This window comes from Apiospora marii (assembly GCF_038362585.1).
Source record: "Apiospora marii strain CBS 49790 chromosome Unknown utg000004l_segment0_segment1, whole genome shotgun sequence".
Classification (NCBI taxonomy): domain Eukaryota; kingdom Fungi; phylum Ascomycota; class Sordariomycetes; order Amphisphaeriales; family Apiosporaceae; genus Apiospora; species Apiospora marii.
Window position 1 is genome coordinate 2499140 of NW_027117376.1, and position 26246 is coordinate 2525385.

A 26246-nucleotide genomic window follows, 5' to 3' on the forward strand; every position below is an offset into this window, starting at 1 on the left:
AAAGGAAACGCAATTCTGTGACTAGGCACAAATGCCTCGTGAACCCATTCGTTCAACCATAGAGATGAACCACAGGGAGAGATGTACCGGAGAGTGATGAACCGAAAGCGTCATGAGCCGAAAGACTGATCGAAACTGGTCGTCTAAGATACCCGAGTGTCTGCGATTGTTGGCCGTCTCACTGATTATTCGAGCTCGACGACGGACGTGTTGGCATGGGTGTGTCAGACGGAGCAGGCCCAAGATTCAGACTGAGTGTGCCCTCGCCGGCGGCCTCGGCGGCCGCCAACGAGAAAGGTCCAGTCGTCGGTGTACGATGGTTCAAGGTGTCTCCAGAAGGTGTAACAAGTGCGGGAGTGGTCGGAACAGGACCTGCAGAAGAAAGACCCGTGTTAGATGAGGTCCCAAAGGCTGCCGAAGCGCGACGACGGCTGGAGCCCATGAAAGGAATACCATGTCCATAGTTCATGTTGGCAGCCTGTTGCTTGCTGCTGCTGGCAGTAGCCTTTCCCTTCCCCTTGTTTTTGCCAGTGTTATCGGTACCCTCCGCGGAAGAAGCTGACGTGTCCTACTTGTCGTCCTTGCCGGGCATGACCTTGGCAGCCTGGACTGCGCTCATCTTGGCAATCCAGGACGAGCTGGGCTGGGCCTTGCGAACAGTGCGCAACTCGTCAGCACTGTAGCCAGGGATGCGAAGGTTATAGGTGCGCTCGAGCACCATCTGGATGTCGCGAATCTCGAGCACCTTGGAGCCGCGCTGCTTGCAAAGCTGGCAGGCAGAGTTGATGACGTTGTCGACAAAGTTGTCGGCCACATTGAGGACGGACTATCGTAGATGTGAAGTCAGCATACAATGAACATGTAAAGATAGGACACGTGCTTCGTTGCTATCATGCGACCGCCATGGCCGCATGTAATCTCGAAGACAAGTAAATAAAGCATGTGCGAACGATGGGGTAAAACGGCGACGCGCTCCCTCGCAGAGTAATCATGTGTCCGTCAAGGACCGCGAACGCCATTTCCCCCGAAAAATTCACAAGGGAAAGACATCCGGACGGTCCCGGGGCCGCCCGAACGGTCGCGACCGAGCGGCAGGCCAAAAACGTGTGCGCGGCCATTCCAGACGTGATGATGTGCGCGTCAGGATAAATGCAAGAAAATTCAAACGTACCTCTTCGACATCGGGAGTCAAGTAGTTGCCCTCGGAGCCAGCAGGGCCGCCGCCACAAACCTGTCGGACAAGCTCGTCGAGCTTCTTCTTGGACATGACGTGCTCGCCCTCGGCCTCGAAGGTATAGGCGGGCGGCTTCTGCATGACAGGCTGGGCCAAGGCGTTGCCGGGGATTCCAGTGCCGCCACCCATGGTGGGACGAGAGCCGTTGACACCACCGCCCATGGTGACGGGCGTGGGAATTGCCGTGGCCTTCTCAGGCAGGTTCTTGGGGATGGGCATCTTGGTGGTGACAGTCGTGGCGGGCTGCTGAGGATGTCCGTGAGGGTGAGGGCCTTGAGGTGTAGCGTTGCCCATCATGCCACCTGAACCTGGAGTTGTGGTAGGAGCTGCGCCTGCCAAAGGAACTGAGCTGGTGGAATTTTGTCGGGTGTTGGCCATGTGCATTGCAGCCGAGTGTGTCAAGGGTTTGGCAGCACCGACGACTGGTGTTGCTGCAGTCTGAGGAGTTTGTACGCGTGCGGAATTCTGAGTTGGCGTGACGGCGGATTGCATGTGCGGGTTTGTAGCAGCTGCGGCCACTGCTGTGTTGACCGGAGGTGGATGTGGTTGCGAAGCAGTGCCTGGCTCAATTTTGACCTGAGCTGGTGGGGCAGTTGCGTGTTGTTGAGGTTGGGACGAAGGCGCGCTCGTCGCGGGGATAGTCGTTGCTCCTGCTGGAGCACCTTGGGTTGTTGCGGTAGGTGTTGCTGCGGTCGGAGTACCCGTCGCTCGGTTCGCAGCCGCCAGCTGCTGATTCTTAGCAGCATCCATGGCCGCATTCACCGAGGCGGTCGCAGCCTGCATCGACGCCGAGTTGCCAGCATTCTGCACTTGACCCTGACCAGGCTGGGGACGTGGTTGTTGACCGGCAGCATTCTGGTGGAGCGCCTTGAACTGCTCCTGCTGCTTGCGGAAGCTGTCGACAAAACGTTGCGCCTCGCCATGGCTGCGAATATTATCCTGCTTCTGGTCCAACACCTTCTTCAACTCTTCACCAACAAAGGGCTGGCCCCGCGACTCGCGCTCCTTAAGAGCGGCATCGATCTGACGCGCCTTTTTGGTCGTATTGTCCATAAGCATCAACGCGCGCGTGTACTTGGTACGCACGTCGGTGATGAACCGTTGCTGCTCGTCCTTGCCGAACGTGGGCGGCGCATAGAAGGTGAACTGCTGGACGTGGGCCATGATGCTGTCTGGCACCTTGGGGGGCTGGCCGGGCTGGGGCGTCGCGCCCGCGTTGGGGGTATTGCCGGCCGCGCCAGGGATCTGGTTCGGTCTCGCGGCCATGGCGGCGCGTTGTGCTGCCAGCGCCGGGTTGTTCGCCATGTTCACAGGCTGCCCGCCGGCGCCCTGCTGACGCTGCCGAAGAGTGTTAATCTTCTGGGCCACCATGCGGGAGAACTCCATGATCTTCTGCTTCGCGTTCTGGTGGGGTTGCGTCTCGGGGCCGTTCTTCTCCATCTGGTCGTACAGACCGCGCAGTCCTTTCTCGTACTTCTCCTTCTCCTGGTCGTTGAGCACGGAGAGGGTGCGCATCTGCTCCGGCCGATACATGGCGAACTTCGGCTGTTGCGGCTGCCCTTGGGGCTGGCCGGCCTGAGGGGGCTGATTCATGGTTGCAAGGATGCGGAAATCGTATAGTCTACTCGGGAAGGTGCGCGTGAGGAGCAAACGGGGATCGGGGCACCGTCTATCCTATTCACGGAGAGTAACTAGGGCAATGGAAAGGGCTCGATGCGAGTGGGAAGCTCTATGTTGTCGTATTGCAGCTTCACGGGGGATGAACAGAAATGCTAGGAAGGGCTTCTTAACAAGCGTTGGAATTGGTGGTTGAAGTGTACAATGAAGGACGCACAATGCGTTCAATGGCAGCCGTGAGTCGCTGCGAGTCGTTGCGACTTAATAAGAAAGAATTTTCCGGATGGCCACTGTCAGACCAATACAGAGCCCACACAGACCCAGGTGCAGGAAGAGGGAAGAAGCAAGCTGGTGCTGGAGGAAGGTTTATCACTTCCAGGGTTGCGCGAGGCCAATACCGATGCCAGACTTGAAGATGATGGAATCCATGTCCAAGTGGCTGGTATGCGGCTATCTAGGCTGCTAGGGGCCTTGGCACTCAGACTGTGGCTTCAACTCAGCTGTGGCGTGCGCTGCTGCTCGGCCCCCTAGCGGGAGAATTAGCGTTGATCGCAGCTTAGCCAAAACACCCACTCAGCCAGCTGCTTCAGGTGGTATGCCAGCTACAATCATCCCCAAATACTTCGCCGAAAGGGGGGTCATTCCTATTCTCCAATATGCCTTGATAATGAACCATTGATTGGCTCGAATTCATACTATCAGTTGAAGAATTGCGGATTGTTTGGAATAGTCGGTCGGAGATGACTTGCACCTACTATTGCGCGTGTGTAGATTGATACGGAGAAAGGACAATCGATATTCTACCTACCTCCCCAAAACATAAACATCACACACAACGGACGGAATACTATCATTATTGAGACGAGAAGCCGCTCAGTAAACGTGGCAGGTAATAGATCAAAGTACATATATCGCTGGCCGGTGAAGGAAAGAGCAAGCCAGATTCTATAAACTTCATGTTGGAGGAGGAGTCTTAGGTCGAAGTCGACTCCTTCGTCCGTTTCGCTGTAAACTCTCGGCTGTCTATAAATTGTGTTCGTTATCATCATAATATCGTGGTCGTCGTCATCGTTGTTTGTTGCATGGCCTTCAAAAGAACAAAAACAGTGCTGTTTCGCCAGTCGCTTTCTCCGCAATGCCAGACAGATAAACAAATATCCCAAGGCACTTTACATTTGCCTTCTCCGATGCCCATGTAGCCAGCCTCCCCTTTCTATGTGCAATGCATCCATCATGAACCGGCCCATATGGACTTCCGTAGATCTTCGTGGACCCGGTGGGTTTTGACAAGCGAAATAAAACGGTGTTCACCGTGTAGGTGGCTGAGGCCTGCGGGACGACCTCATTCGCATTTTTAACGTAAATATCTCACTCGGCGTCGTCAACCTCCATGAGCCGCCAGAACTGGAACAGTTCATCACCATCGCCATCGGCATCATCGCCGCTCATCTGGTCATCGCTGGTCGGCTCGGCCAGCTCAATGATGATGTCGCGGGGGTTCGAGATCAGACTCAGCCGGTTGAGGTTGAGCTTCCTGCGAATCCTCCGCTGATTGTTGTCTCCCATGTCGTAGGGCTGCAAGTCCTCGCGGTCCTCGTCACTGTCGCGCTCGCTCACGGTGCGCTTGCTGAAACTCCCCATGGTCATCCGCCGCTGCCTCCGCTGCTCTCTCATATGTCGGAGATGCTGGATGAGTTCATCGCGACCATACTCGGAATCGCTGAAGTCCGAATCGTCACCACAGCTCACATTAGCCATACCGTTCAACATGTCATCGGGCACCCCACGGTCCAGGGACGACGGAGATGTACTCCTACTGGAGTCGGGGTCCTCGATCGAGTCGGGTTGCAATGGGGGGTTGCCGTCGTCACAGTCATCGCTCTCCATGTCGTCCTCATCTTGTTCGACGACAGTGAAGATATCCTCAATCTCAACTTCTTCAATTTCAATGGTGGTCGTGGTGACATGTTCCTGGATCGAGCTCGAGGTCTCATCCCTGTGCACGTAAGATGCAGGGGACTGCGGCGGGCTGTCTGAAGCATCCGAGGCGTCAGAGTCATCCGCGTCGGATTCTTCGTCGTCCTCGGCAGATTCCATCGGCGAGATGGCCTCGGGGTGCAAACCCCCAGGAGGGACGCGGAACATTGAGCCCACACCGCTTAGGGCTTCTGACGGGTTGAATGGCCCCACGGATGATGCCCGGCCATTGGGACCTTTGGAGCGAGAAAGACCAGGAGAGCCGGTGGGTGGTGTCTCCGGGGGAGAAGTAGGCCTCCGCATCTCCATGTTGATGTTGGGCGTCTGAGGCCGCATCTTTTTGAGAGAGGGCAAAGGAAGTTGTTCCGTAGAACGGGCTGGGGGGTCGTCTCAATTGTCTCCCCAGCAATTCCGCAATCTTATCGTGGATGGGAATTGATTACTTTTTATGTGGGGTAGCGATTTCGCGGGGGGTGGAATTGCGCAGCTGCGCAGCGCGGGAGCAGGAGCAGTGAGAAGGGGGGTGTATGAGTGTGCAAAAAGACAGTCAGGGTGTCAACACCCAGAGGATAGATCTCCAGTGCGGAGAGAAGAATGGGCTGCGGTAAGTGGTCATGATAATCCGTACAGTAAGCGGGCAAAGAGTCCAAGTTGCGCAAATTCCCCAGGTCGTGACTAGGGAAGATGCGGCGAGTTGGCGCAAAAAGTGAGGTAGAGATGCCTGTGTTGCGCGCTGCGCAAGTATGATGTCGGCTGGTAGCGCAAGGGAGAACACCAAGTCAGCTAAGTCTTGGTGATCTGGTGCAGATGAATTGGACAGTCGCAGGTGATGCGCATCCAGATCCAATTGAATCAGATTGATAGGTCGTCTGCCCGGTTAGTCTCCTTTGATTAAGTAGACGTCAACGCTCCTGTGTGATCCAGAGCAAGGACAGTGGGCGTAAGATAGCGCCGAAATCCAGGGGGCCGAACAAGCAGGACGCTGGGAGAATGCGCTGGCTAGATGTTTCAAATCTAGATTGAACGGGGCCAAGATATAATAAGATATGGTATAAGCGGTTATGGGTGTTCAAGCAGCGTTTTTGATGAGAAACTCCGAGAAGTGAATCTCTTGAAAAGAGAGGAAGATTCGGGGATCAAGGATCGGTCAAGGTCCGGGTGGCCAGAGGAAATATATGTGGCTATTATAGTTTCGGGCAGATACAACGGCTGGGTCACTCCCTTGCCTGTCAGAATGGGCGCCGCATGAAGGAGCCCGCCAGGCTCACGGAGTCTCGGGAGTACAGTACAGTACCTCTGAGCTGTTGGAGGGAAAAAAACAGTAGCATGGGGAGCCAAAAAAGTAGAGCCGCTTGCTTGTCCACCAGCCTATGTCGGAGGATGTGTATCCTTTACGGCTCGCTTGGGCAGCAATGCTCCCGGGAAACCCTGTCTAATTCGGTCCTCATGGTAGACAGCACGACAATCTGTCCAGAGAGATTGCGACATGTATGTCCCCTAGGCGGCTTGAGACATTTCCAAAGATGACTCCTCGCCAGTGATGTTCAAGTAGCCATGTCAAATGTGTACGTCTGTGTATGCTGTGTGTGTGTGTCTGGGGCAGCAGGGACGGGCGAACGCAGAAAATACCAGACCAGACGACCGCTGAGCTGTCAATTCAGTCAGCCCGAAGCAGTTTTTCGAAGAGATGAAATGCGCCCGAGGTGCAAAGGGATTCGCCCACAAGGCTACATCCGCCCAAGCATTGAGCTGCATCGGGCGTATCACAGGTCGACAAGTGAGGCAGAAGCAGGTAGTTGGCAGACGCAGGAAAAGACTGGAGTCTCAATCATGCCCAATAAACGAGGGGATTTGACCCTCCAGCTGCAGGTAGAAATTGACTGAAGCAGCAAGCAACCAAGAGGGTCACAGTGGGGATGCAGGAAACCCAACGTATGGCTCGAAAATATAATTAACTCCAAGCAAGCAATGCCAGCACCGACATGGCCATTGGACAGAGCTGCTGCAGTCGATCAAGCGATGGGCGAAGGAATGCGAAGCAGAAGAAAAAAAAGAGAAGGATGGCAAAAGGCAACGTGATCAACCGATCTTTGCTCTCTGCAAACTGCCGTTGTTGCTGTTGTTGTTTTTTCCCAACTTTGGTCTCGTCGCTCTATTCCCCAAGACGAAGTGATCATCCATCAGGCCTCGAGACCAGAGAAGGAGCGAACTTTCGCTTCCGAGAAGAAGGCGGAAGACGACCACGGAAACAAAACATCAGGATTCAATGCATGCAATTGGTGATCTCCGAGTCCCGATGGAGATGGGCCACGATCTAGCGCATCAAGTACATGTAGATTCAATGCAATTGGAACTCAGGAATCCCGGTTGGTCGGTTGTAGTCAACTCAGGTAGCCCGGTAAAGGAAGGGGTATTTGCCTATTTGCCTGACGTAGTCGCAGATGTGCCTGTGATGAGACTCGCGACTAACCAGATCTAGCACTAAGAGCAATATGCTGTACATCTCGCTATGATGCCAACACTCACATAGAGCTATATAATGATCAATATTATAATCAAATGCATATTACATTAGATACTGATTTGGCAAAACACCAGAAACATTACAGCGCGTTTCGGTCAGTCTTGTCGTGGGCCGTTGTCGCCCGGCTGAGCTCCTGAGTCCCTGGTTGGAGAGTGGTTGTTTCGGTGGTGCAAATGATTAGCAGGGAGTTCTGTCAAAGCTCCTTGATAACCTTAGCCGGACTATTGGGATGGCGATCCGCTGGATAACCTTGCCTTGCCTTGCCTTGCCTTTGCCTTGCGTTATCCTGCACCATGGAGTCATTGACCGCGGTCCCAGGTCGTCAGGTGGGCCACTATCGCGGAACCGGACGGCCTGGCGGGAAGGAAGTCAAGGGAGAAGGCGGATTCTAGAAAGGGGATAGAGCCCACGCGGCCACGAGACAAAACCCCCAAGGGCTGGGGCAAGAGAGTAGTATCAAGATGGCATTGATGATATAGCCCGCGATAGGACCCGATAGGTTTGCACGGAGGTTGGTGGATCAGCTCCTCCCCAAGCACAAGCCACATCGCGGGGCATGTGAGGCTTGACCTGCTTCACTCTAGCACGCTTAGCTGCTTGGGCTGTTTCAATGCCATCACCGTCCACAGGGTCCAATCTGGCCAGGCCTTTTGCGACAAGCTCGAGCTGAGAACAAACCAGGGCGAGCAGAAACGATTACGAATCCTCGAAATAATCCCAACCAAGTCTGCAATTGGCACTGTATTCCACTTGCCTTCGCGCGGCCCTCCCTCCGGTTGCTGTTACGCACATTGTTTTGCTCCCCCGGAGCTCGCCAGCCGCACCAAATCAAAACAAACACCCCGAACAAGCACAATGTCGCTGCTTTCAGCTCACTTCGAGCAGATAGCCATATCCTGCCAAGGCATTGATAGCCTACCGTACGTGTCACTCATCCCCTATTCATGCCGCAAATTTGGTTTCTCATGGACTTGCTAACCCCACCTCGTACAGCTTCCCGCCCCCCAAGATCTTCACCAACGCCCTCCTCTCCAACCACGACATCACCTCGCTGATCCGCGACACGGAAGCGCACGAGCGCGCCCTCTTCTCCGTCCCGCCGCCGCCGTCACAACCCTCCACCGCCCCAGCCAAGCCGGACCAACAGCAGCCGCCGCCCAAGCAATCATCGCGGCGCCAGACCGTCTTCAACGTCGCCTCGGGCGAGGTGACCACGTCGGGCGCCAATACGGGCCGGGCCTCGAGCGCCGCGCCGCGCCGGCACACGGCCGTGGCGGCGGTGCTGGGCGGCGACCTGCACGACCAGATCCGGCGCAGCGAGCGCGGGCTCTGGAGCAAGCGGGCCGCCGACAGCAACCAGGGGCAGGGGGGCGTGGACGTCGAGCTCCTCCTCAAGAGCGCCGAGAAGCTGTGCGGCGTCTACCCGCTGCCGGGCGCCCTCGAGCGGATCCCGGCGCAGCGGTCCAAGTACGCGCACAACCTCAACACGCTGGCGTACTACGAGGCCAAGGTCGCCGAGCAGGCCGAGGCCCTCGGTCGGCAGCACAAGGACATGTGGTCCGACGAGGAGGAAGAGGAGGAAGAAGAGGAGGCACCGGCGGCAGACGGCGCCATCATGACCGAGGAGGAATTGCGGCGCGAGGAAGAGGAGGTTCAGGAGCTGGACAAGAAGAAGCGCGAGCTACAAGAGCGCCTGAAAGCCATGGAAAAGGACCTCGGTGGGTTGCTTCACATGTGAACCGGTTGAAAAGGAACAATGATACTCGGCTTGTTACGAGAAGACGATGATGATACCCATGAGAGAGAAATGTCATATGATGAAGCTTCAAATCTTTAGTTATATTTGTTTTTCTTTTGTTTGCTGTGATTCTTTAACACTGGGCGCCCGACGAGCTGACCTCGGCCGCGGACTGCTCCTTGGCGGCCCGGATGGCCTTGAGGAAGACCTCGGGATCCTGGGCGCCGGAGATCTCGTACTTGCCCTGGATGGTGATGTGGGGCACGCCGGAGACGTTCTTGGCGTAGGCCTCCTGGACCATGCGGTCGACCTCGTCGCCGCCCTTGCCCTCCTTGAGCCAGGCGCGCGTCTCGCTGGCCGCGATCCCGGCCTTCTCGGCGGCGGCGACGAGCATGTCGTGACTGGTGATGTCGCCGCCCTCGGAGAAGTAGCTCTTGAACAGCTCGAGGATGACCCGGTTCTGGGTCTCGACCGACTTGGTCCGGCCCAGCTCCACGACGCGGTGCGAGTCGCGCGTGTTGCCCACGTACCCCTTGCCCGTGAACTCGATGCCGTCCAGCCGGCCCGCGTGCGCCAGCTGCCGCTGCATCTGCGCCGCGCGCTCGGGCCCGCCGAACTTCTGCGCCATGCGCTCCTGGATCGGCATCCCCTTGGCGGGGGACGTGGGGTCCAGGTAGAAGGGCTTCCAGGTCAGGGTGAAGGTGTCGTCGGCGCCGCCTGGGTAGGTCTGCTTATACTTGTCGATGGCCTTTTCGAGGCGGACCTTGCCCAGGTAGCACTTTTGTGTGGATCGTTAGTTTTGGTGTATATATACCTATACAAGCGGGATGAAAGTTCACTTACGAATGGGCAGACATTGTCCGAGATGATATCAATCTTGAAGTTCGTCATCTTGGCTACTGTGGTCTTGAGTGTACGACTGGCCATTACATGAAAGTGGTTTCTTGCAGCAAGAGTCAGCTTGTCACACACCGGTGGTGAAATGTGGTTTTGCTTCCCTCTTATACAATTTCTAGATATCCCCGTAAGGTCCGGGCCAATCAATGATTACAAATCCAATTGTCATCTTCCGCTATTGCTTCGGCACCTCCCGCACCCACCTCAGCTCCTGTCAGCTCTCCACCATGGCTTTTTAGACGTTTCACGACGCTACCAGTAAACCCACGAATTCTCCGAGGTCCAAGAGACCTATATCATCCACTGGTTGGACGGCAGATATCAACAGTCTGCTGATTTAGGGTGAGTAAATGAAGTCGCATATGGCCGTCTGACTATACACATAAGAACATAAGATCATTTCGTGTCAGAATTCAAAGCCCCGTAGAAGCACTAACCAGGTCAAAGGTACCATGAGACATACCCAAACTACATGATGTCTCAACATCATCGTGAGTAGTACCTAGTGTTGGCTGCTGTCCTCTTGCATTGGCACACATGGCCGACGGACCACGAGCTCATTATTCGCTCTCTTGTCGCGCCCAGCCTATGAAAGCCTCCCGGTGCCCAGCGACGCCCTGTTTGCCCTAAAACCATCCGCACCGGGTCACGGCTGGGGCCTTCGACACCCGGCCCATCCAGCGCGGCTCCGTGATTCTGCGTGAGAAGACCCTCTTCGCCATCCCAAAACACCACGACGCCATCACGGAGCTAGACGTCCTATCCGCCCTCTGCCAATCCCCCCGCGCAACGCAGCAGCAGTTCCTGTCTCTGCGCAACGACGCCGGCGCCCCCTTCACCAACATCGCCAAAGCCTTCGCCGAGAACTCCTTCGCCATCGGCGATCCGGAAGCCGGCGCACCCCGTCACGGCTTCTTCCCCTTGATGTCGCGCTTCAACCACTCCTGCCTCCCCAACGCAGCGGTCGGTGCCCATCGACCCGGACGGGGGCCCTCGGGACACGCCCGCCATCCGCGCGACGCGGGACGTCGCCGCGGGCGAGGAGATTACGTTTTCCTACGACCCGCGCTTTGCGTCGCAGACGGCGCGCGAGCGCCACGAGGCCCTGGGCTTCGCGTGCGACTGCCCTGCCTGCCGTCCCGGGACCGCGTTCCAGCGGGTCAGTAATCTGCGGCGGAGGCTGATCCGGGGACTGCAGTTCATGCTGCCTGGGGGAGACGACCCGACCGTCGCTGTGGCTGGATCTGAGCCGTTCCATATCATTGCCGACCCGGCCGTCAGGAAGCAGGTCGCCGAGTTCCGCACGCCGCTCTCTTCGCAGCTGGTCTACAATTTGCTCACCGTCTGTCTTATGGAGGCGGAGGGTATTCTGGACGACTTCGAGTTCGGGAGACTCCATCCCAGCTGTACCGCCATGGCGAAGATGTTCCGGAGACCGAAGAATGCCAGTATTGCAAGGCGCGCCATGGCACAGAGTACGCCGAGTGAAAGACTACGTGTATCATTTGAGCTCTACGGATGCTCCGATGCAGCCGACGAACAAATGGCTAATACGCTACGCGCCATGCAAGCCGCTTCCTTGTCACGGTAGAAGTCTCATTCTCATACACAGCTCAATGTCCCATGTTTTGTTGTTATTGTGCTTCCATTGAGGCTAGTGATCTCCATACTATTGCTGCAGCAGTTTGAGCTGGTATCAATCATATCAACGCCGTTTTACCATGGTAACCTTTTTTACTTATGTTATCCCGAGACCCTGGATCAGTTTCATTGGAAGACGTCTCCAATTTACATATTCATAGCGGCCTTGGCCAGGTCGGCCAGAGCGTCGCGGCGCTTGAACTTGGCATCCTGGATGACACCTGTAACACATGATTAGCTCATCGGAACACAAAGCAGCAAACGGGGCTGGATCCCCAATACTTACCAGCATCGGCGTCGCTGGAGAAGTTGCCGGTCCACTCGACGAAGGTGCTGTTCTCGAGCTCGCCCGAGGTGACGGCGTAGCAGCGGATGGTGCTGACGACGCTGGTGTAAGAGAGCTCAGGCTTGGAGGTGATGACGCTGTAGGTAATGTAGTGGTTGATGGTCTTTGGGGCATGTCAGGAAGAAGTACATATGAAAATTGTAGGACAGGTGGCCAATGACTTACGCTGTGCTCCTCCTGCTTGACCTCAAGCTCGGTGCCGTCGTTGAAGGTCCACTTGACCAGGTCGGTCTCCTCCTGAGACTTGACGACCTCGCTCTGCTTGAGGGCAGACCAGAAGGCGCTGAAGTTCTGGACTGGAATGGGCAAGTAGGTCAGCTCGAGTGTCTTCTCTTGGCAAGAGTCTCATACGGCGCTAAGGCCGGTATTGGACGGGACTCACGCTTGATGTGGTGCCAGACGTGGCTGAGAGGGGCCTTGATAACGGCGCTCTCGACGACGGAGGTGGCAGTGGGAATGACGGACGACATGGTGATGATTGGCCGGGATTAGCTAGCTTGCAACGGGTGTGATTTGGAGAATGTGTAGATGAATTGGTGGTGGTGTGGAGAGGGGACGGTTCGACAAGAAGGACGACCCGAAATGTAGAATTTTCGTCGTGGGCGGGCTTATGGACGGAGCAATTCGCTGCGTCGTGCTGTTTGTCTGTTTGGGTGGGCTGTTTGTTTGATGTTTTGGGAAGAGGAGCAGTAAAATGTTAGCATCATCACACCAATAGCTCTTCTTGATCCCGTTGCGACAGAGCAGGTGCGCCTCGCTTAAACATGCAAGTATAACGTCATGAGGGGCAAGCTCGATCCCAATTGCAGGAAGGGGCCTGGGAGCTACCACAGATCTCCCCCTCCCCCGCGCTGCTTGGGTAACGCGGGGAAATGTGCCTTGCAAACTGCATAGATTCTCAAAAGTGAAAAACTGATAGTGAAACGTAGCTCGAGTTATATGTGTGTGTGCATCAATGTTTACTCTGTGAAGTATTGAGACGTTTCGGTATTGACTAGAACTAGGTTGCGGGAAGACAGCATCAAGGGTTTACATGAACGCAACAACTCATGACGACTCATTGTCAGTATGTCATCGTAGTCAGCGTCTTAACCATGGACCATGTGTCAATTTGATGGTTTTCGTTCCCAATCTGGTCAATATCTGGGTGTCTGCTCGGAAGGAAGGCGCTGTTGTCTGAAGACTCCTTAGAGGTCGGCACATGAAAGAAGAGAGCACCATTTCCTACTTAGACATGCTCAAGCGCCCAGGCACCCAGTTGCTGCTATGCAACGTGTGCAGCTATGCCCAAGCTTCCAACAGGGGACGTCATCGTGATCCAGACCTACCTCCCCACAAGGTCCGGTATGGAGCCCTTTGCACGCGAGTCGTTTGGGAACCGGCCGGGCCCAAGAGGCTCCAGGAAGCTTTAGTCGCCGCCGGCCCGGCCCGTTTGACGCCATTGCCCATCAGGATCGCTGTCTCAGTCGTAAGTCTGCAGCTGACCGTGCCTGACCCCCCCTTCCTTCCAATGATTCTCTCAATAGCTTCAGTTACGTTCTGTCGTTGCTGTGTGTGCGCCTATTCCATTTTGGCTTTCAGAATCTCCTGGCAATCAACGCGGTGTGAATTGCGCCACCAGATGCCTACCGTCGTCATCGCCACCAAAAAAGTCTTGTCGTCGTTTCTGGCACTCGATACAGGTCCGTGTGAATCTCGGCGGTGAGATATGGGAAAATAGAACGGAAGGGACCTTCGCCTCCACCATATCGCTTCTGAACCTGGACCGACGCCCTAGCCGGAGACATGACGAACATGCATACAGCTTCTTCTCGTCGTCGACCGTCGTGCCATTGTGCTCCGCTTCGAACCCGCGCAGATCATGGAAAGTCGGCGTGGGAATGATCTTGCGCAAGGTACGACAGGTCCGGCGGAGCACCGTCTGGTCCCTGGCGTCGCAATGCTCGAGGAGCACCTGGTCGATGATCTGGCCTGGGAGCGCCAGGAGGAGGCGGCTCGAACTCTCTTCGCTCATGCTCGCTCTTGTGTTCGCGATTTTGGGGAAACACCGGTGTTGAATTATGGGATAGGAGGAGTAAAAGAACTATTGGGCTTCTCGCGGAAAGTAAGCACAGAAGTTTCGCATTTATATGTATGTGTACTGAAGAAATGCTCAGGCAGTAATCTACTTGGTCTAATTGATGCTCGACCACAGGCTGCCACTGAGCCTGAACTGGGCCACGAAACAGTGATACCAGACGGATAGACGGTCACCTAGTGATCGAGGATAGTCAGGTCCTTCAAGAATCAAATCGAACTATGTCTCGCAACCCAAAAATCCGAGGCATCCTTCTCCTACCCCAGGCAGATACCGTATTAGCTCTCGGTGGCTTGTTTTGGACAGCGGCGATATTGGGGAACCTACTATTACACATGTAGCACTTGCCTCTTTGTCTTAGGGGTCTTAGACAGGACACTTGGTTCACAGTTCGGTTTGCTATCAGGTTTCCGTTTTCCTAAAGCATGCATCCACTCCCCCTTCCCCTCAGTGAGCAACCGCCGAGACCCAGTCACTCGATTCTGTTCCCTAGCCAGCGCATCCGCGCAATCGAAGCAGAACCGCCGCTTCAGGTAGCGGTCGCAGTTCGTATCGGGCCACGCGGGCCGCGAAAACTGGTGCAACATGAAGAACGAGAACGCCTCCCGGGGCCGGAGCGAGCGGCAGCGGCAGCAGGCGTACAGGTCCAACTTTTCGGCAACGTCCCAGTGCGCCTCCAGGTCGGCGAGCTCGGCCAGGGTCGGCGGGGAGACGGCGGCGCGTAGGGCGCGGCAGGTCCGGCGCAGGGTCATCCGGACCAGGACGCCGCAGCCGTTCGCCTCCGAGGCGATCAGGGCGAGGAGCTCGACGGGGAGGTTGAGGAGGGGCACGTTGGCATTCTTCGCAGTAGTCATGATGAAGAGGACGAAAACTGCAGAACGGGAGGTCGTAGGGGACTACTCCTTTGGATCCGCGGCTTACCTAGAAGAAATAGAGCAAAGGCTCGGAGTCATCAACCCATTGAGTCATCTAAATGAGATATAACCTCCAAGAAAGCCGTGGGAAAGACGGGAGGGTCACCAAACTCAAATCCTGATATTGCCTCTTTTCAATCTCATTCTCGTGGGGCCCGTGTAATCTTTGGTCGCCATGTAGGATGTTCTCATCATTGCCCATCAGTGGTACTATCTCGTTGGTACACCTACAGCCGAATATCTACACCAAGAGCCGAACATCCCCTTAATGGCGATAGCGCTGCTCTTGGTATAATACTGTCCGTAAATAATCGACAAGCCAGCTTATCCAGTTAAGTAGATATTATGTTAGTGGAATAATACTTCCAGTAAATAATTGACAGGCCAGTTGATCCAATAAGGTAGGTAGTATGTATTATGTTATTCGTGGAATAATACTTCCCGTAGGTAGACAATCGACAGGCCAGTTTTTTCAATCAGGTAGGTATTGTGTCAGTGGAATAAACATCATCCCAATAGCCCAGATGATTTCTGGTCTGTATGCATGGTATAATCTAGTGGGAGCAACGCTTCCGCCATGAAGGGATGCACGGGTAGTAATGATGGCTCTAAATTATGAAACTCCCACAACGCCGCCTTATGCCATGAATTGGTCAACCAACGTCGACCGTATAGGTAATTTCATCAAATCCATTCCTTCTCGCTTTAGTCGTTACATGGAAACCGCTTATTCCATCTGAGCCTTTGTGTGATACTAGTTACCCTCGCTACCAAACTCCTTAGTCCACTCTGAATTCCGGTTCAGATCCTCCTTGGCCACAGTTGGCCGTGAGCCCTTAATCGCCTTCGCAAAGTCCTTAAAGTCCACCATCGGCTCGAGGAGCGTCTCGCCCTCGAGATCGGCCCAGGTCATCTCCTTGGCACCGGCATCGCCCGGCGAGCAAGGGGTAAACCGGGCAACGCCATCTTTTTGAACCTATAGCATCGTCATGTTAGCAATCAGAGAACAACAGCGGTTGGCTGTAGTTGCCACTCACCTCCTTGAAATGTGTGGCTTGTTGAATCTTCCGCACAGGCTGCATCAGGGCGTCTTGTACGGCAACTGTGATATCGCTTCCCGAGTAGCCGTCGGCCAGCTTCGCGAGCTCCCTGAAGTCTTCTTGTTTGAGGTTCGTGGGGGTGTCGGATACTGCGAGCTTGAACATGGTGGTGCGAGCGGCGACGTCGGGCAGACTGATGTGGACTCGGCGCTGGAAACGTCTGCGAATGGCGGCGTCGAGTTGCCAAGGAATATTCGTGGCTCCGAGGACCAGCACTCCGGTGGAATCATTGCCCACACCGTCCATCTGCACCAGCATTTCCGTCTTAATACGGCGCGAGGCCTCTGATTCGCCTTCGCCTCGGGGGCCGCAGAGGGCGTCGACTTCGTCGATGAAAATAATCGAGGGCTTGTTCTCGCGAGCCATGGCGAACAGTTGCTTGACCAATCTGTTATTGGGCAGGTGGAATTAGTATTAGGTCCCTCGCAAGTCCCGAGTATGCTTGCTGGCCACTTACCTCTCACTTTCACCCATCCATTTGCTGACCAAATCGGAACTGCTGACACTGAAGAATGTGCTCTTGGCCTCTGTCGCAACCGCCTTGGCCAGATAACTCTTGCCCGTACCCGGAGGACCGTAGAGCAGGATACCCTTCCAGGGCTTGCGCTTGCCGACGAAGAGGTGTGGGAACTTGATGGGCAGCAGGACGGCTTCCTTAAGAGCCTCCTTGGCGCCGTCCAGACCGGCGACGTCGTCCCAGCTGACGTTGGGGCGGTCCTGCATGATGGCGCCGGCCAGCGCGTTGCGCAGCTTCTTGCTGTCCTCGTCGATCTCGCCGCCGTTCTCGCCCTCCCCCGTCTTGCCCTTGCCGGTGCCGCCCGTGCTGGAGCCGTTAGCACCCACCATGCCGGGTTTTTTCCGTTTCGCGTCGGCGTCGGAGATGTGTGCTTTCAGCTTCTCGGCTCGGTCCATGTACTCGGCCGTCTTGGTGCGGATCATCTCCTTGGACTTGGGGTTCTTCTCCCACTTGAGGGCCAGCATGAACAGCTCGAGGGACTGATAGTAGAGCTGGTACGCCTTCTCGTACTGGTTGCCGTTGTCGGCGTCGATGGCCCGGCGGACCGTCTCGATCGCCCGCCCCAGGAAGTCGGTGTTGGACATGGTGAGGGTTTGAGCGTTGCAGTTGAGACGATTGTCTTTTGGCCGGGGGAGTCCTGAGGCTCAGGATTTCGCAGAAATATGGGTTCGGGGGGAGAAATGGGCGAAAGCGAGGAGGCCTTTCATTTATGAATGAGCTCTTTCCCCAATTGATGTGACGTTTGATCGGCTGCTCGTTGGCCGGGGGCCTAGGCTAGAGAATGGCGGCTTGGGCGGTCGTGACTTCCGACTCTTTGGCGCTAGCCTTATTGCTTATCGCGGGGTTCAGATTCGATTCACAGTGAGGTCAGGTCAGGTCTCGACTAATAAGTGCACAAGTAATGGCCTTATCAACCCACCCCACTGACTGTGCTGTGGGCACTCCCTGAGCGGCACCACACAGAAACAGAGAGTCGCATCGCACCACACCACAGCGCAGCAGCAGGCAGTGGAAGCCACCTAAATTTGAGGCGCAAACTGCAACCACAATTCACTCCATCCCCGAACTAAGGCACGCCAACTTGCTATAACCTGATCAAACGTATTCTGGCCGCCTTCTCTCAGGATAACTTATCATTTGACTGAGCCACCAACAAACGTGAAAATGGCCGAAGTCCAAGCAAAGCTGCAGGCCCTGTCTGAGGACTATCAGAAGTTACAGCAAGGTAAGCCTATATCACCCCCCTGGTGCATGAAAACACTTTCACTAACCCAACTCCAGAGCTCCAGGCGTCGGTTCAGTCCCGGCAGAAGCTGCAGGCACAACGAACAGAGAATGTTGGTGTGCAAAAGGTCCGTATCAAGCAGAAGCCCCACGAGGCATGAGTAATGACTGACAGATGTTTCTAGGAATTTGACCGTTTAAAGGAGGGAGAGGGCATCTATAAGCTTGTTGGTCCTGTCCTGCTGAAGCAAGATAAGGTAGAGGCTGAGGGCACTGTGAAGGGTCGCTTGGAGTTCATTGGAAAGGAGGTGTAAGTACCTATCTTATGGCCCCCCTTCTCAGGATCACCACGATGAAGGATAAACTGATGTCTGGTTACAGTGAGCGGACAGAGCAACAGATCAGAGAGGTTCAGGAGAAGATCGAGAAGAAGAAGACTGAGATCATACAACTTCAGACCTCAGCTCAGGCAGCCGCTGGGGCAGCTCCTAGCCAGGTCGCCGCCAAGGGATAAGGGGCCGCCAGTGCGTGAGCAAAACCGAACATATGAACTGGTGAAGCTGGGTCAAATGGTCTCGAGGCATCGGGGACGCCATGCAGCAACGTGCCACCCATTGAGGGAGCATAGTTATTGTACTGCATCATCTTACGTGGTGGAAGGATGGGACCCGGCCACATTTAAGCCCGCACATGAGACTCACAATAGTCCCATATTCCCAATTCTATGGGCAAAGGAGATCGAACGGATCGCCCATGCGTGCAGATCTCATCATATTGACAACTCGAAGTACTACTGCTATTATGGCGAGAGTTGGAGGATCAAGCATATCCCCTTGCAACTAACTGTGTACTTTTGTAGCCTCCAAAGAACTGTGCTCCTTGACACCTGCATCTCCCACGTGACATTCAAGTTGGTTGACCAACTCGTATACTTATGGTTTGCATGCCACACAGTCAATACATTCAGATATTTGTGTATTACAAGAAGAGCGTCGCTGCTTCATGCTTGGTATCACTGACTGGGCGTAAGCAAGAGCCGTGCAGCAAGGGTTGGCAATGACGTTAGCGTGCTTGGGCGCGTGTGTCGCAGGCCCAAAACGTGTGCCCCGCGGCGGCTGTCCGCGGGGTAGGTTTAATCGATTCCATGAGCTACAGCAGCAGCACATGGTTTCGGGGATCAGCCCGCCACATCTTACCTTGATGGACCGGACTCAAATGAATAGCCTCTACCTCTTCTCCCCTAGATGGCAATTTGGTCTTCTTGCTAGGCACCCGTCTGCATTCACGCTCTAGACTGAGCGACATTACTGCAGGCAGCCACTTACGTCTTATCATTGTACACCTACTCTTTTTTTCTTGTTTGCGCTGCTTCTCCGTCCGATCCACGAATCCCCCACCAGCGATTGCGCATGACTTACCACCCTTCGTAATCAGGGCCTGGGCGGCAGGCAGACGCTTTGTCGAGAGTCAAGATTGCGCCGCGAACCGAATCGAACCCACCCCTAGCGACTGGGCGAACAATTGCCACCGAAGCCACGAATCGACATTCTTTAATACTTCATCTTATTCCTGGATGGAAGCGCTCTACCAACACCACATTGCCTAGACGCCGTAGACGTGCCACGCCCACTGCGAATATAGCATTTGGCTGTCGCCGACATGGGGGACTTTGAGCGCCCCTTGAGTGTGAAGGAGATATCCCAGCAGGCGCAAGTATTTGCCTTCAACCCTAATGTGCCATTGAAGTCATGGCTGCGTACTGCCAATATGCTTCACCGCGAGGTATGTACTCGGCATCTGTTTAGTTTTGGTTTTGCTTGTGCCACCCTTCTCTACCAATTATCTGCTTGACATGCTGCGACGGCATTTTGCTGATTACCATACTGTCTCCTGCAGGCCGAAGCCTACCTTCGCGATGGAAACTTCGCCAAGGCCTACATGATGTTTATGCGATACACGTTGCTGTTGATGGACCATCTGCAGACACATCCAGACGTGAAAAAAGACAGGGATAGCAAGTTGCAGCTCCGGAAGTCTATGGGTGGAGTCGATAACGTCCTCGCCCAACTAGAGAAGATCAAGCCGATAATCAGCGCCGATTACGACCGGTGGATTGCCGATGAGGACAAGCGCAAGGAGCGACGGGAGAAGCACAAGAGTGGCGGCAAACGGACCAAGACGCCATACGAACAACACGCCTCCAATGATCCGAGTCTCTCGGCGTCAGGCCGGATTCTCGATGCCAGCGAACACCAAGATCTTGCCGTGGTGTTGGCCCAACGGGAGATGAAGCGACGCGATGCCGGTCGCAAAGCCACTCGCCAAGCTGGCGTCTCGGCCGAGGAGGAACAGGAACGTAGGACTGCCGGATTCTGGGATAACTGGACACACGAGCTGGCAGAGAAACAGGCCGAGGACGACGACCTGTTCCGAAAACAGATGGAGTTGACTAGGAAGAAGCTCGACGGCGAAGATGACACCCATATCAAGGACTTCCTGCAGAAGATGAGCAGAGGCGAACGTGAGTTGGAGGCAGAGTCGGCCGCGTACCAGGGGACTTCGGCCGCCTACCATTACCCTTCGATCTCCAAATTTAAGCCGGTCACCTACGATGCCCAGTCATACGCGACCCGTCCGGAACCACCGTCACACCCGCCACCGTTGCCGCCACCTAAAGAGTCGGTGGGCGATTCGCCGGCTCCGGAGCGGCCGTCAAAGGAGCTCCTTTATCCCCCTCAGCCAGATATACAAGTTAGCCAACCACAGGACGGACCACAACCGCCTCCGAAGATCTCGGAGATGCCAGCCTCTCCACCGCCGTCGTCAAAGAGACTTACCTTTGCGCCTGCTGCTTACCTGGAGAATGGAGAGCCTATCCGGTCTATTTTCCTCCCGGCTCAGCTCAGGCAGGAGTTCTTGCGCATCGCCTCCGACAATACCCGGCGTGGGTTGGAGATGTGTGGCATTTTGTGTGGCACCGCTGTTAATAATGCGCTCTTCATCAAGTGCTTGGTCATTCCTGAGCAAAAGTGCACATCCGACACGTGCGAGACGGAGAACGAGAGCGAGCTTTTCGATTACTGCATGACCGAAGACCTCTTGATGCTGGGCTGGATCCATACCCATCCGACACAATCGTGCTTTATGAGCAGTCGGGACCTCCATACCCAAGCCGGATACCAGGTTATGTTACCTGAGAGCATTGCCATTGTGTGCGCTCCGAAATTTCAGCCATCGTAAGTTTTCCGTGGCAACGCATAACCAGGAGAAGATAGCTAACGCCAGTCCAGATACGGCATATTTAGACTTACAAACCCCCCTGGTCTACCTCACATATTGCACTGTAATGAGACGGCCACATTCCATCAGCACACCATCGACAACCTCTACACGGGCGCCGAGAAGCCGGCAGGTCACGTTTTCGAAAGCGATAAGCTCGAGTTTGATGTCAAAGACTTGCGACCAGGCGCCAAGAAATAGGGTTCTGGGTCCCCAATGTTACCACTACCAAGAGTCCTCCAGACTGCCCGATCACTGCAGTCGCTCCACTCAGTGTCCCCAGCCGCCTCGGTCCAGCCTCCAGGCAAGAGAGCTAAGGTGTAGGGCCTTCTTACCAACTCTATATGCTGGACCTGCAAGACCATCCTGTGGTGTGCCTGTGGCTGTCACAAGTGGATGAGGAGGATGCGCCGCGCTGATAACGAGGCGACGGTACTTGCGAAGAGGGAGGAGAAAAAGGAAACGGACTTGAAAGATTGGTCCTTACCTTTGGGGACTTGAGACTAATGCTGCAACCAGGCGGTAGTTAGGTAGTGAGGGGAACAGGTTCGTGTCGAGTCTCTGTTGACCGACCAGCAGGCCGTGACAACCGCGACTGGCGTTGCGTGGAGGCGTAGAAGAATACACAGGGCCGTTTTCAGATGTCGTCATTATCATTGTTACATCATTCATTCCACAGGTTGTGGCGGTTGCATAGCGATGGGCGTCTGAGGACATTTGCGAGATTCTGGGCTCTTTTTTCTTGGGCGTAGAGGGTGTCGGGGGCCGCATTTAGATCAGTAGTTGTTTGTTGAATGGAAGAGAGAGAGGGAGAGGCAGAAAGATTACTTGGTGATGTGATGTTGTGGATGGTAGGGTGGAATGGGTTGATTGGGACACTCTTGGTACTAATTACCCAGGCCCGAGAAAGTAAAGGGCTGCTTGTCAGCAATGACTAGTCTGTTACGACAACCTAGCTTTGGTAATCAGATCATGACTCGAAGATTAACTGTTGCTGAATTGGCTGGTGAGAAATATATGCAAGCTATCCTTTTAACATATATAGGTGCACAGTACTTCAATTAGATAGGTAATGTGAACTTGAATATATTTATGTGTCCGTTGCCATTGGTGTTGGAGGGGAAACTGCTTCAGAAAAACTATAGATATTGATACTGACTGCTGAAACACCACGATTCTAGTCGATTTCAGCAAACGCCCCGGTCGCAAAAGCCTCATTGTGTTACCCCAATCAGTCGACAGGGATGGCAAGGGAGTGGGAGGAGCAAGGGTCCACTGTAGATAGGCAGCTCAAGGCAGCATCTGGCAAACGTCACTCTTTCTTTTGCACAGCTCGCAGTGCTGATTGAGGACGAGGCTGTCTGGCTGTTGAAACCTGTGACCCGCCCGGAGCACAGGCCACTTGTTTTTCCCAAGGCCTAAAAGGGCCTAACGGATGTACCAGCGACCTACCTGACCTCAGGTTAGGTCATCAGTTTTGCGTAGGTCGGGCTAGGCTACGTGCTGTACGTGTAACTTTAGCTAACCACCTTCCCTTGGCGTGCCGGTCCATCAGTACCTTGTCAGCAGCAGCAGCAGCCCAGCACCAAACCAAACCGGACCTCAACCCATCACATCACATCCACATCCCCCATCCCCATCCTCCATCATCACGCCGCCCGCATCGTCAACGTATTTTATTTTCCCTTCGTTAGGTATCAACAGTCGGAATCCGGTAGCCTGAGCTCTGTTCCCAACGGCCCCTCGACATACAAATCAACACACAGTCCGACCCACGTCACCCCAAACCCCAGATCCGGCCGCCGACATGCCTGGCAAAACACCCAATTCGAACGGCAGAAAACCTGTTGAGAACGGGGTCCAGAAGAACAGCAAGGATGGCGCCAACGACAAGTCGGCAGCAAAGGGCAAGCCCGCCGCCAAGAAGGGCGCCAAGGAAGGCGAGGACATGACCGTCGTCGTCCCTCCCTCCAAGAACACAAAGAGCTCCGTACCGCCGCCCGCCGATGCCGAGGGCGATGTGTCCATGGAGGACTCCGACAAGACGGAAGAGGAACTCGAGGTCAAGGTCGACCCCGTCACCCAGACCATTTCAGGTAAATCCATCCCGTCTTGATAATACTGCCGATATATGTAGCAGTCATTCATGGCTTTGCCAACCAACCCAGCTATCGCCAATGCTAACATGTATTGCCCCTCGCTTGACAGACATCAAGAGCAATTTCGCCCTTCTCGACAGAGCCGTAGCTTTGTTCGATGCCCGATTTTCCCTAAGAGCCCTGCGCTCCATCTCTTCTCTTCGCAAGCGCCTTAACCCCGATATCCTCGCCCAGGTCATTGCCGAGTCGTACCCTCCCACCTCGCCGTCCGCCTCGGTGGCCAAGCAGCTCTTGTCCGCCATCGGCCGCGAGAATGTACCGCTCGGTCGCCAGTCCAGTGGTAACGAGATGGAAGTCGACAGCGAGCCCAAGGCGCAGCCTAAGAACGGCGGCAAGAAGGACAAGGAGAGCAACAAGGAGCTCATCCCCGAGGTCGACGTCTTCCTGGCCATCTTGGTCCAGGTCTACATGTTTGACACCAAGCAATTCCAGCAGGGTGCCAACTTTTCCAAGTACCTTTCAGAGCGCATCCACTCGCTTAACAGGCGAACACTGGATTCCCTCTCGGCCAAGGTCTACTTCTACTTCTCCCTGTTCTGCGAGCAGCTGACGCCTCAGGCTCCGTCCCCTCAATCTCCGGTCGTTACCCTTCGACCTACATTACTCGCGGCCCTCCGTACTGCGATACTGCGCAAGGATGTTGATACCCAGGCTTCCGTCATCGTGCTACTTCTCCGAAGCTACCTTCTGACGTCTCATATCTCACAAGCCGATCTGCTTGTATCACACACCCAATTTCCCGAGAATGCCGCCAACAACCAGGTCGCCCGTTTCTTGTACTACCTGGGCCGCATCCGCGCCATCCAGCTGCGCTACACCGAGGCCCACGAGCACTTGACAGCTGCTACTCGCAAGGCCCCCGCGAGCCAGTGTGCACTCGGCTTCTCTCAGACAGCCACCAAGCTGCTGCTTGTGGTTGAGTTGCTGATGGGCGATATCCCCGAGCGTGCTACGTTCCGTGCCAACAACATGGAGCAGGCACTGCACCCGTATTTCCTGCTGGTACAAGCCGTGCGCGTTGGTAACCTGGAGGATTTCGAGACAACGATTACCGAGCACGCCGACACATTCCGCCGGGATAGCACATACAGCCTGATCCTGCGCTTGCGCCAAAACGTCATCAAGACCGGTATCCGCATGATGAGCTTGAGCTACAGCCGCATTTCCCTCCGCGATATATGCATCCGCCTGCATCTCGGTAGCGAGGAGACTGCAGAGTACATTGTGGCCAAGGCCATCCGCGACGGAGTCATTGAGGCTACGCTGGACCGCGAGCGCGGTTTCATGAAGAGCAAGGAGGTTGGCGATGTCTATGCTACACGGGAGCCCGGTGAGGCTTTCCACGACCGTATCCGGGCCTGTCTCGCCCTGCACGACGAGAGCGTCAAGGTATGTTTCACTATTTACGATATTGTCGCGGGACACACTTGCTAACTAGGATACCAGGCCATGCGTTTCCCCATGAACCAGCACCGTCTCGAGCTTAAGAACGCCCAGGAGGCACGCGAGCGCGAGCGCGAGATGGCCAAGGAGATACAAGAAGGCGATCTGGACGAGGACGACCTGGGCGGCGACTTTGATGGCATGTAGACTATTACAACACAACACACATAACCACGACCTTGTACTCTTTCTTTGGGGGCATGGAAGAGGGGGGCTCTCGGCGTCGCTTTTCGGCAGCTTTTATGGTTGCACCGACGTTTCCCGGGGACGAACCTCGGAGGAACTTTGTCAACCGGAGGAAGAAGCCCATCAAATACATGTAATGCATACCAGTTCTGATCAGATGTTAAGATATTCCGTTTTTTGGTGAAGCTTTGGCGTGCGGTTTGCGGTTGACGTGGTCATTGCCCACGGGTCTTTTCCGTTTCCTCCTGGCCACTTGAAGGGTGATTCTGTAGGGCCGAATGATCACTTACAGCCATCTATGAAGCTGGGACATTGACAATACGAGACCATTGGGTCCGGCGAGCGGCATATGGGAATACTGGGCTGGGGGGCAATCTGATGCTGACTCTCCACCAGGATCTGGTTACGTAGACCCAAGAACCACATCGGAATAAAGCTATTCGAGAGCTCTTTCTCTATCGCTGGCTGCGATTTCTCTCCCACGGCAAACAACAGCTGTCGCTCAACTCTTGCGAGAGGTTCTCTTGATGTTCCATTATGAGACGAGTGAGGTTATTTGTTGCTGGGTCTCCCATCTTGACTTTGTTCGTTTGCTTGCCCGTTTGCTTGCCCCAATTTCGATTATGTTGCTCTCCCTGGACCAGGGCGAAAACAATGTGGTATCCTTCGTATATGTAGTTATTGATCAGCTGCGTTCCAGTGTTTTCTTTCCCTTGGTGGCAAATGTGAAGCTGGAGTTGCCCTGACTGTTTACCTCCTGTAGGCGACGCAGAGGGGCTTGCAGAGCACCTCTCTCTCACTCGTAGCCTCCAGAGATACGACGGCCAGTTCGTCTCCCCCAACGGAGATCAATACGTTCGTGGGAGGAAACTACTTCGCAGAGCCGACGGTCTGTTTGCCCAAGAGTCTGCTAATGCCATCCTCGAAGGATTCTCCGTCGGGCCTCTGATATTTCTACAATCGCAAAAGGCCCAGGTAAGTTGGTATCGACGAGAAGCACGGTACCAGCTGGTCGTTCACCATCTTCATCTTAAGCACCTCCGGTGGCGCTTTCGTTGATCATTTGGGCCAGGCAACACCGCATTACGTACGAAGCCGCTTCGGCCATATTGACCAAGACTGAATTTTGGGGCACTCTGTCAGTCCCGGCTTTAGACTGGTCGGGACCTCACACTTTGCAAGGCAACACCGACTTGGGAGACCTCAGTCAAGAAGGATGATCGACTCACGGAGCCGATTTCAGCCAGGAAAATCATGGTAAGCTTGCGAGCAGCGATTCCTGTTTTGGTACCAGCTCGTAGATATGGCATCTCGAACCTTCGTCGTTCTTGCTTCCACCACCATTCACGCCGGATACTTTCGACCAATGTCTT

General features: G+C 54.9%; 12 protein-coding genes across 12 annotated transcripts; 6 read left to right on the forward strand and 6 right to left on the reverse strand.

Moving 5' to 3' along the window:
* Window positions 1–568: 568 nt before the first annotated feature.
* PG985_007756 (uncharacterized protein) lies at window positions 569–2827 on the reverse strand (the record flags this gene model as incomplete). Its single annotated transcript, XM_066827524.1, has 2 exons — window positions 569–826; window positions 1172–2827. 2 exons carry the CDS (start codon window positions 2825–2827, stop codon window positions 569–571), a joined length of 1914 nt encoding a protein of 637 aa, XP_066685199.1.
* Window positions 2828–4219: 1392 nt separating this feature from the next.
* On the reverse strand, window positions 4220–5164 carry PG985_007757 (uncharacterized protein; the record flags this gene model as incomplete). The annotated part of the gene is made up of 1 exon (XM_066827525.1): window positions 4220–5164. The coding sequence occupies one exon, from the start codon at window positions 5162–5164 to the stop codon at window positions 4220–4222; it is 945 nt and encodes a 314-aa protein (XP_066685200.1).
* Window positions 5165–8207: 3043 nt separating this feature from the next.
* PG985_007758 (DASH complex subunit Spc34) lies at window positions 8208–9090 on the forward strand (the record flags this gene model as incomplete). Its single annotated transcript, XM_066827526.1, has 2 exons — window positions 8208–8272; window positions 8346–9090. The coding sequence occupies 2 exons, from the start codon at window positions 8208–8210 to the stop codon at window positions 9088–9090; spliced, it is 810 nt and encodes a 269-aa protein (XP_066685201.1).
* Window positions 9091–9223: 133 nt separating this feature from the next.
* Window positions 9224–9981, reverse strand: PG985_007759 (DSBA-like thioredoxin domain-containing protein; the record flags this gene model as incomplete). Its single annotated transcript, XM_066827527.1, has 2 exons — window positions 9224–9868; window positions 9934–9981. The coding sequence occupies 2 exons, from the start codon at window positions 9979–9981 to the stop codon at window positions 9224–9226; spliced, it is 693 nt and encodes a 230-aa protein (XP_066685202.1).
* Window positions 9982–10462: 481 nt separating this feature from the next.
* PG985_007760 (SET domain-containing protein 5) lies at window positions 10463–11578 on the forward strand (the record flags this gene model as incomplete). Its single annotated transcript, XM_066827528.1, has 3 exons — window positions 10463–10478; window positions 10742–11103; window positions 11186–11578. 3 exons carry the CDS (start codon window positions 10463–10465, stop codon window positions 11576–11578), a joined length of 771 nt encoding a protein of 256 aa, XP_066685203.1.
* Window positions 11579–11775: 197 nt separating this feature from the next.
* Window positions 11776–12444, reverse strand: PG985_007761 (uncharacterized protein; the record flags this gene model as incomplete). The annotated part of the gene is made up of 4 exons (XM_066827529.1): window positions 11776–11849; window positions 11915–12077; window positions 12140–12270; window positions 12357–12444. The coding sequence occupies 4 exons, from the start codon at window positions 12442–12444 to the stop codon at window positions 11776–11778; spliced, it is 456 nt and encodes a 151-aa protein (XP_066685204.1).
* A 764-nt stretch (window positions 12445–13208) lies between these two features.
* PG985_007762 (uncharacterized protein) lies at window positions 13209–14219 on the forward strand (the record flags this gene model as incomplete). The annotated part of the gene is made up of 3 exons (XM_066827530.1): window positions 13209–13442; window positions 13779–14078; window positions 14169–14219. 3 exons carry the CDS (start codon window positions 13209–13211, stop codon window positions 14217–14219), a joined length of 585 nt encoding a protein of 194 aa, XP_066685205.1.
* A 161-nt stretch (window positions 14220–14380) lies between these two features.
* Window positions 14381–14905, reverse strand: PG985_007763 (uncharacterized protein; the record flags this gene model as incomplete). The annotated part of the gene is made up of 1 exon (XM_066827531.1): window positions 14381–14905. The coding sequence occupies one exon, from the start codon at window positions 14903–14905 to the stop codon at window positions 14381–14383; it is 525 nt and encodes a 174-aa protein (XP_066685206.1).
* Window positions 14906–15719: 814 nt separating this feature from the next.
* Window positions 15720–17166, reverse strand: PG985_007764 (uncharacterized protein; the record flags this gene model as incomplete). Its single annotated transcript, XM_066827532.1, has 3 exons — window positions 15720–15941; window positions 16003–16453; window positions 16523–17166. 3 exons carry the CDS (start codon window positions 17164–17166, stop codon window positions 15720–15722), a joined length of 1317 nt encoding a protein of 438 aa, XP_066685207.1.
* Window positions 17167–17746: 580 nt separating this feature from the next.
* PG985_007765 (prefoldin subunit) lies at window positions 17747–18320 on the forward strand (the record flags this gene model as incomplete). The annotated part of the gene is made up of 4 exons (XM_066827533.1): window positions 17747–17807; window positions 17864–17934; window positions 17992–18116; window positions 18188–18320. 4 exons carry the CDS (start codon window positions 17747–17749, stop codon window positions 18318–18320), a joined length of 390 nt encoding a protein of 129 aa, XP_066685208.1.
* A 1145-nt stretch (window positions 18321–19465) lies between these two features.
* PG985_007766 (uncharacterized protein) lies at window positions 19466–21286 on the forward strand (the record flags this gene model as incomplete). Its single annotated transcript, XM_066827534.1, has 3 exons — window positions 19466–19588; window positions 19703–21042; window positions 21097–21286. The coding sequence occupies 3 exons, from the start codon at window positions 19466–19468 to the stop codon at window positions 21284–21286; spliced, it is 1653 nt and encodes a 550-aa protein (XP_066685209.1).
* A 1606-nt stretch (window positions 21287–22892) lies between these two features.
* Window positions 22893–24834, forward strand: PG985_007767 (26S proteasome regulatory subunit rpn3; the record flags this gene model as incomplete). Its single annotated transcript, XM_066827535.1, has 3 exons — window positions 22893–23181; window positions 23294–24633; window positions 24691–24834. 3 exons carry the CDS (start codon window positions 22893–22895, stop codon window positions 24832–24834), a joined length of 1773 nt encoding a protein of 590 aa, XP_066685210.1.
* Window positions 24835–26246: the final 1412 nt, after the last annotated feature.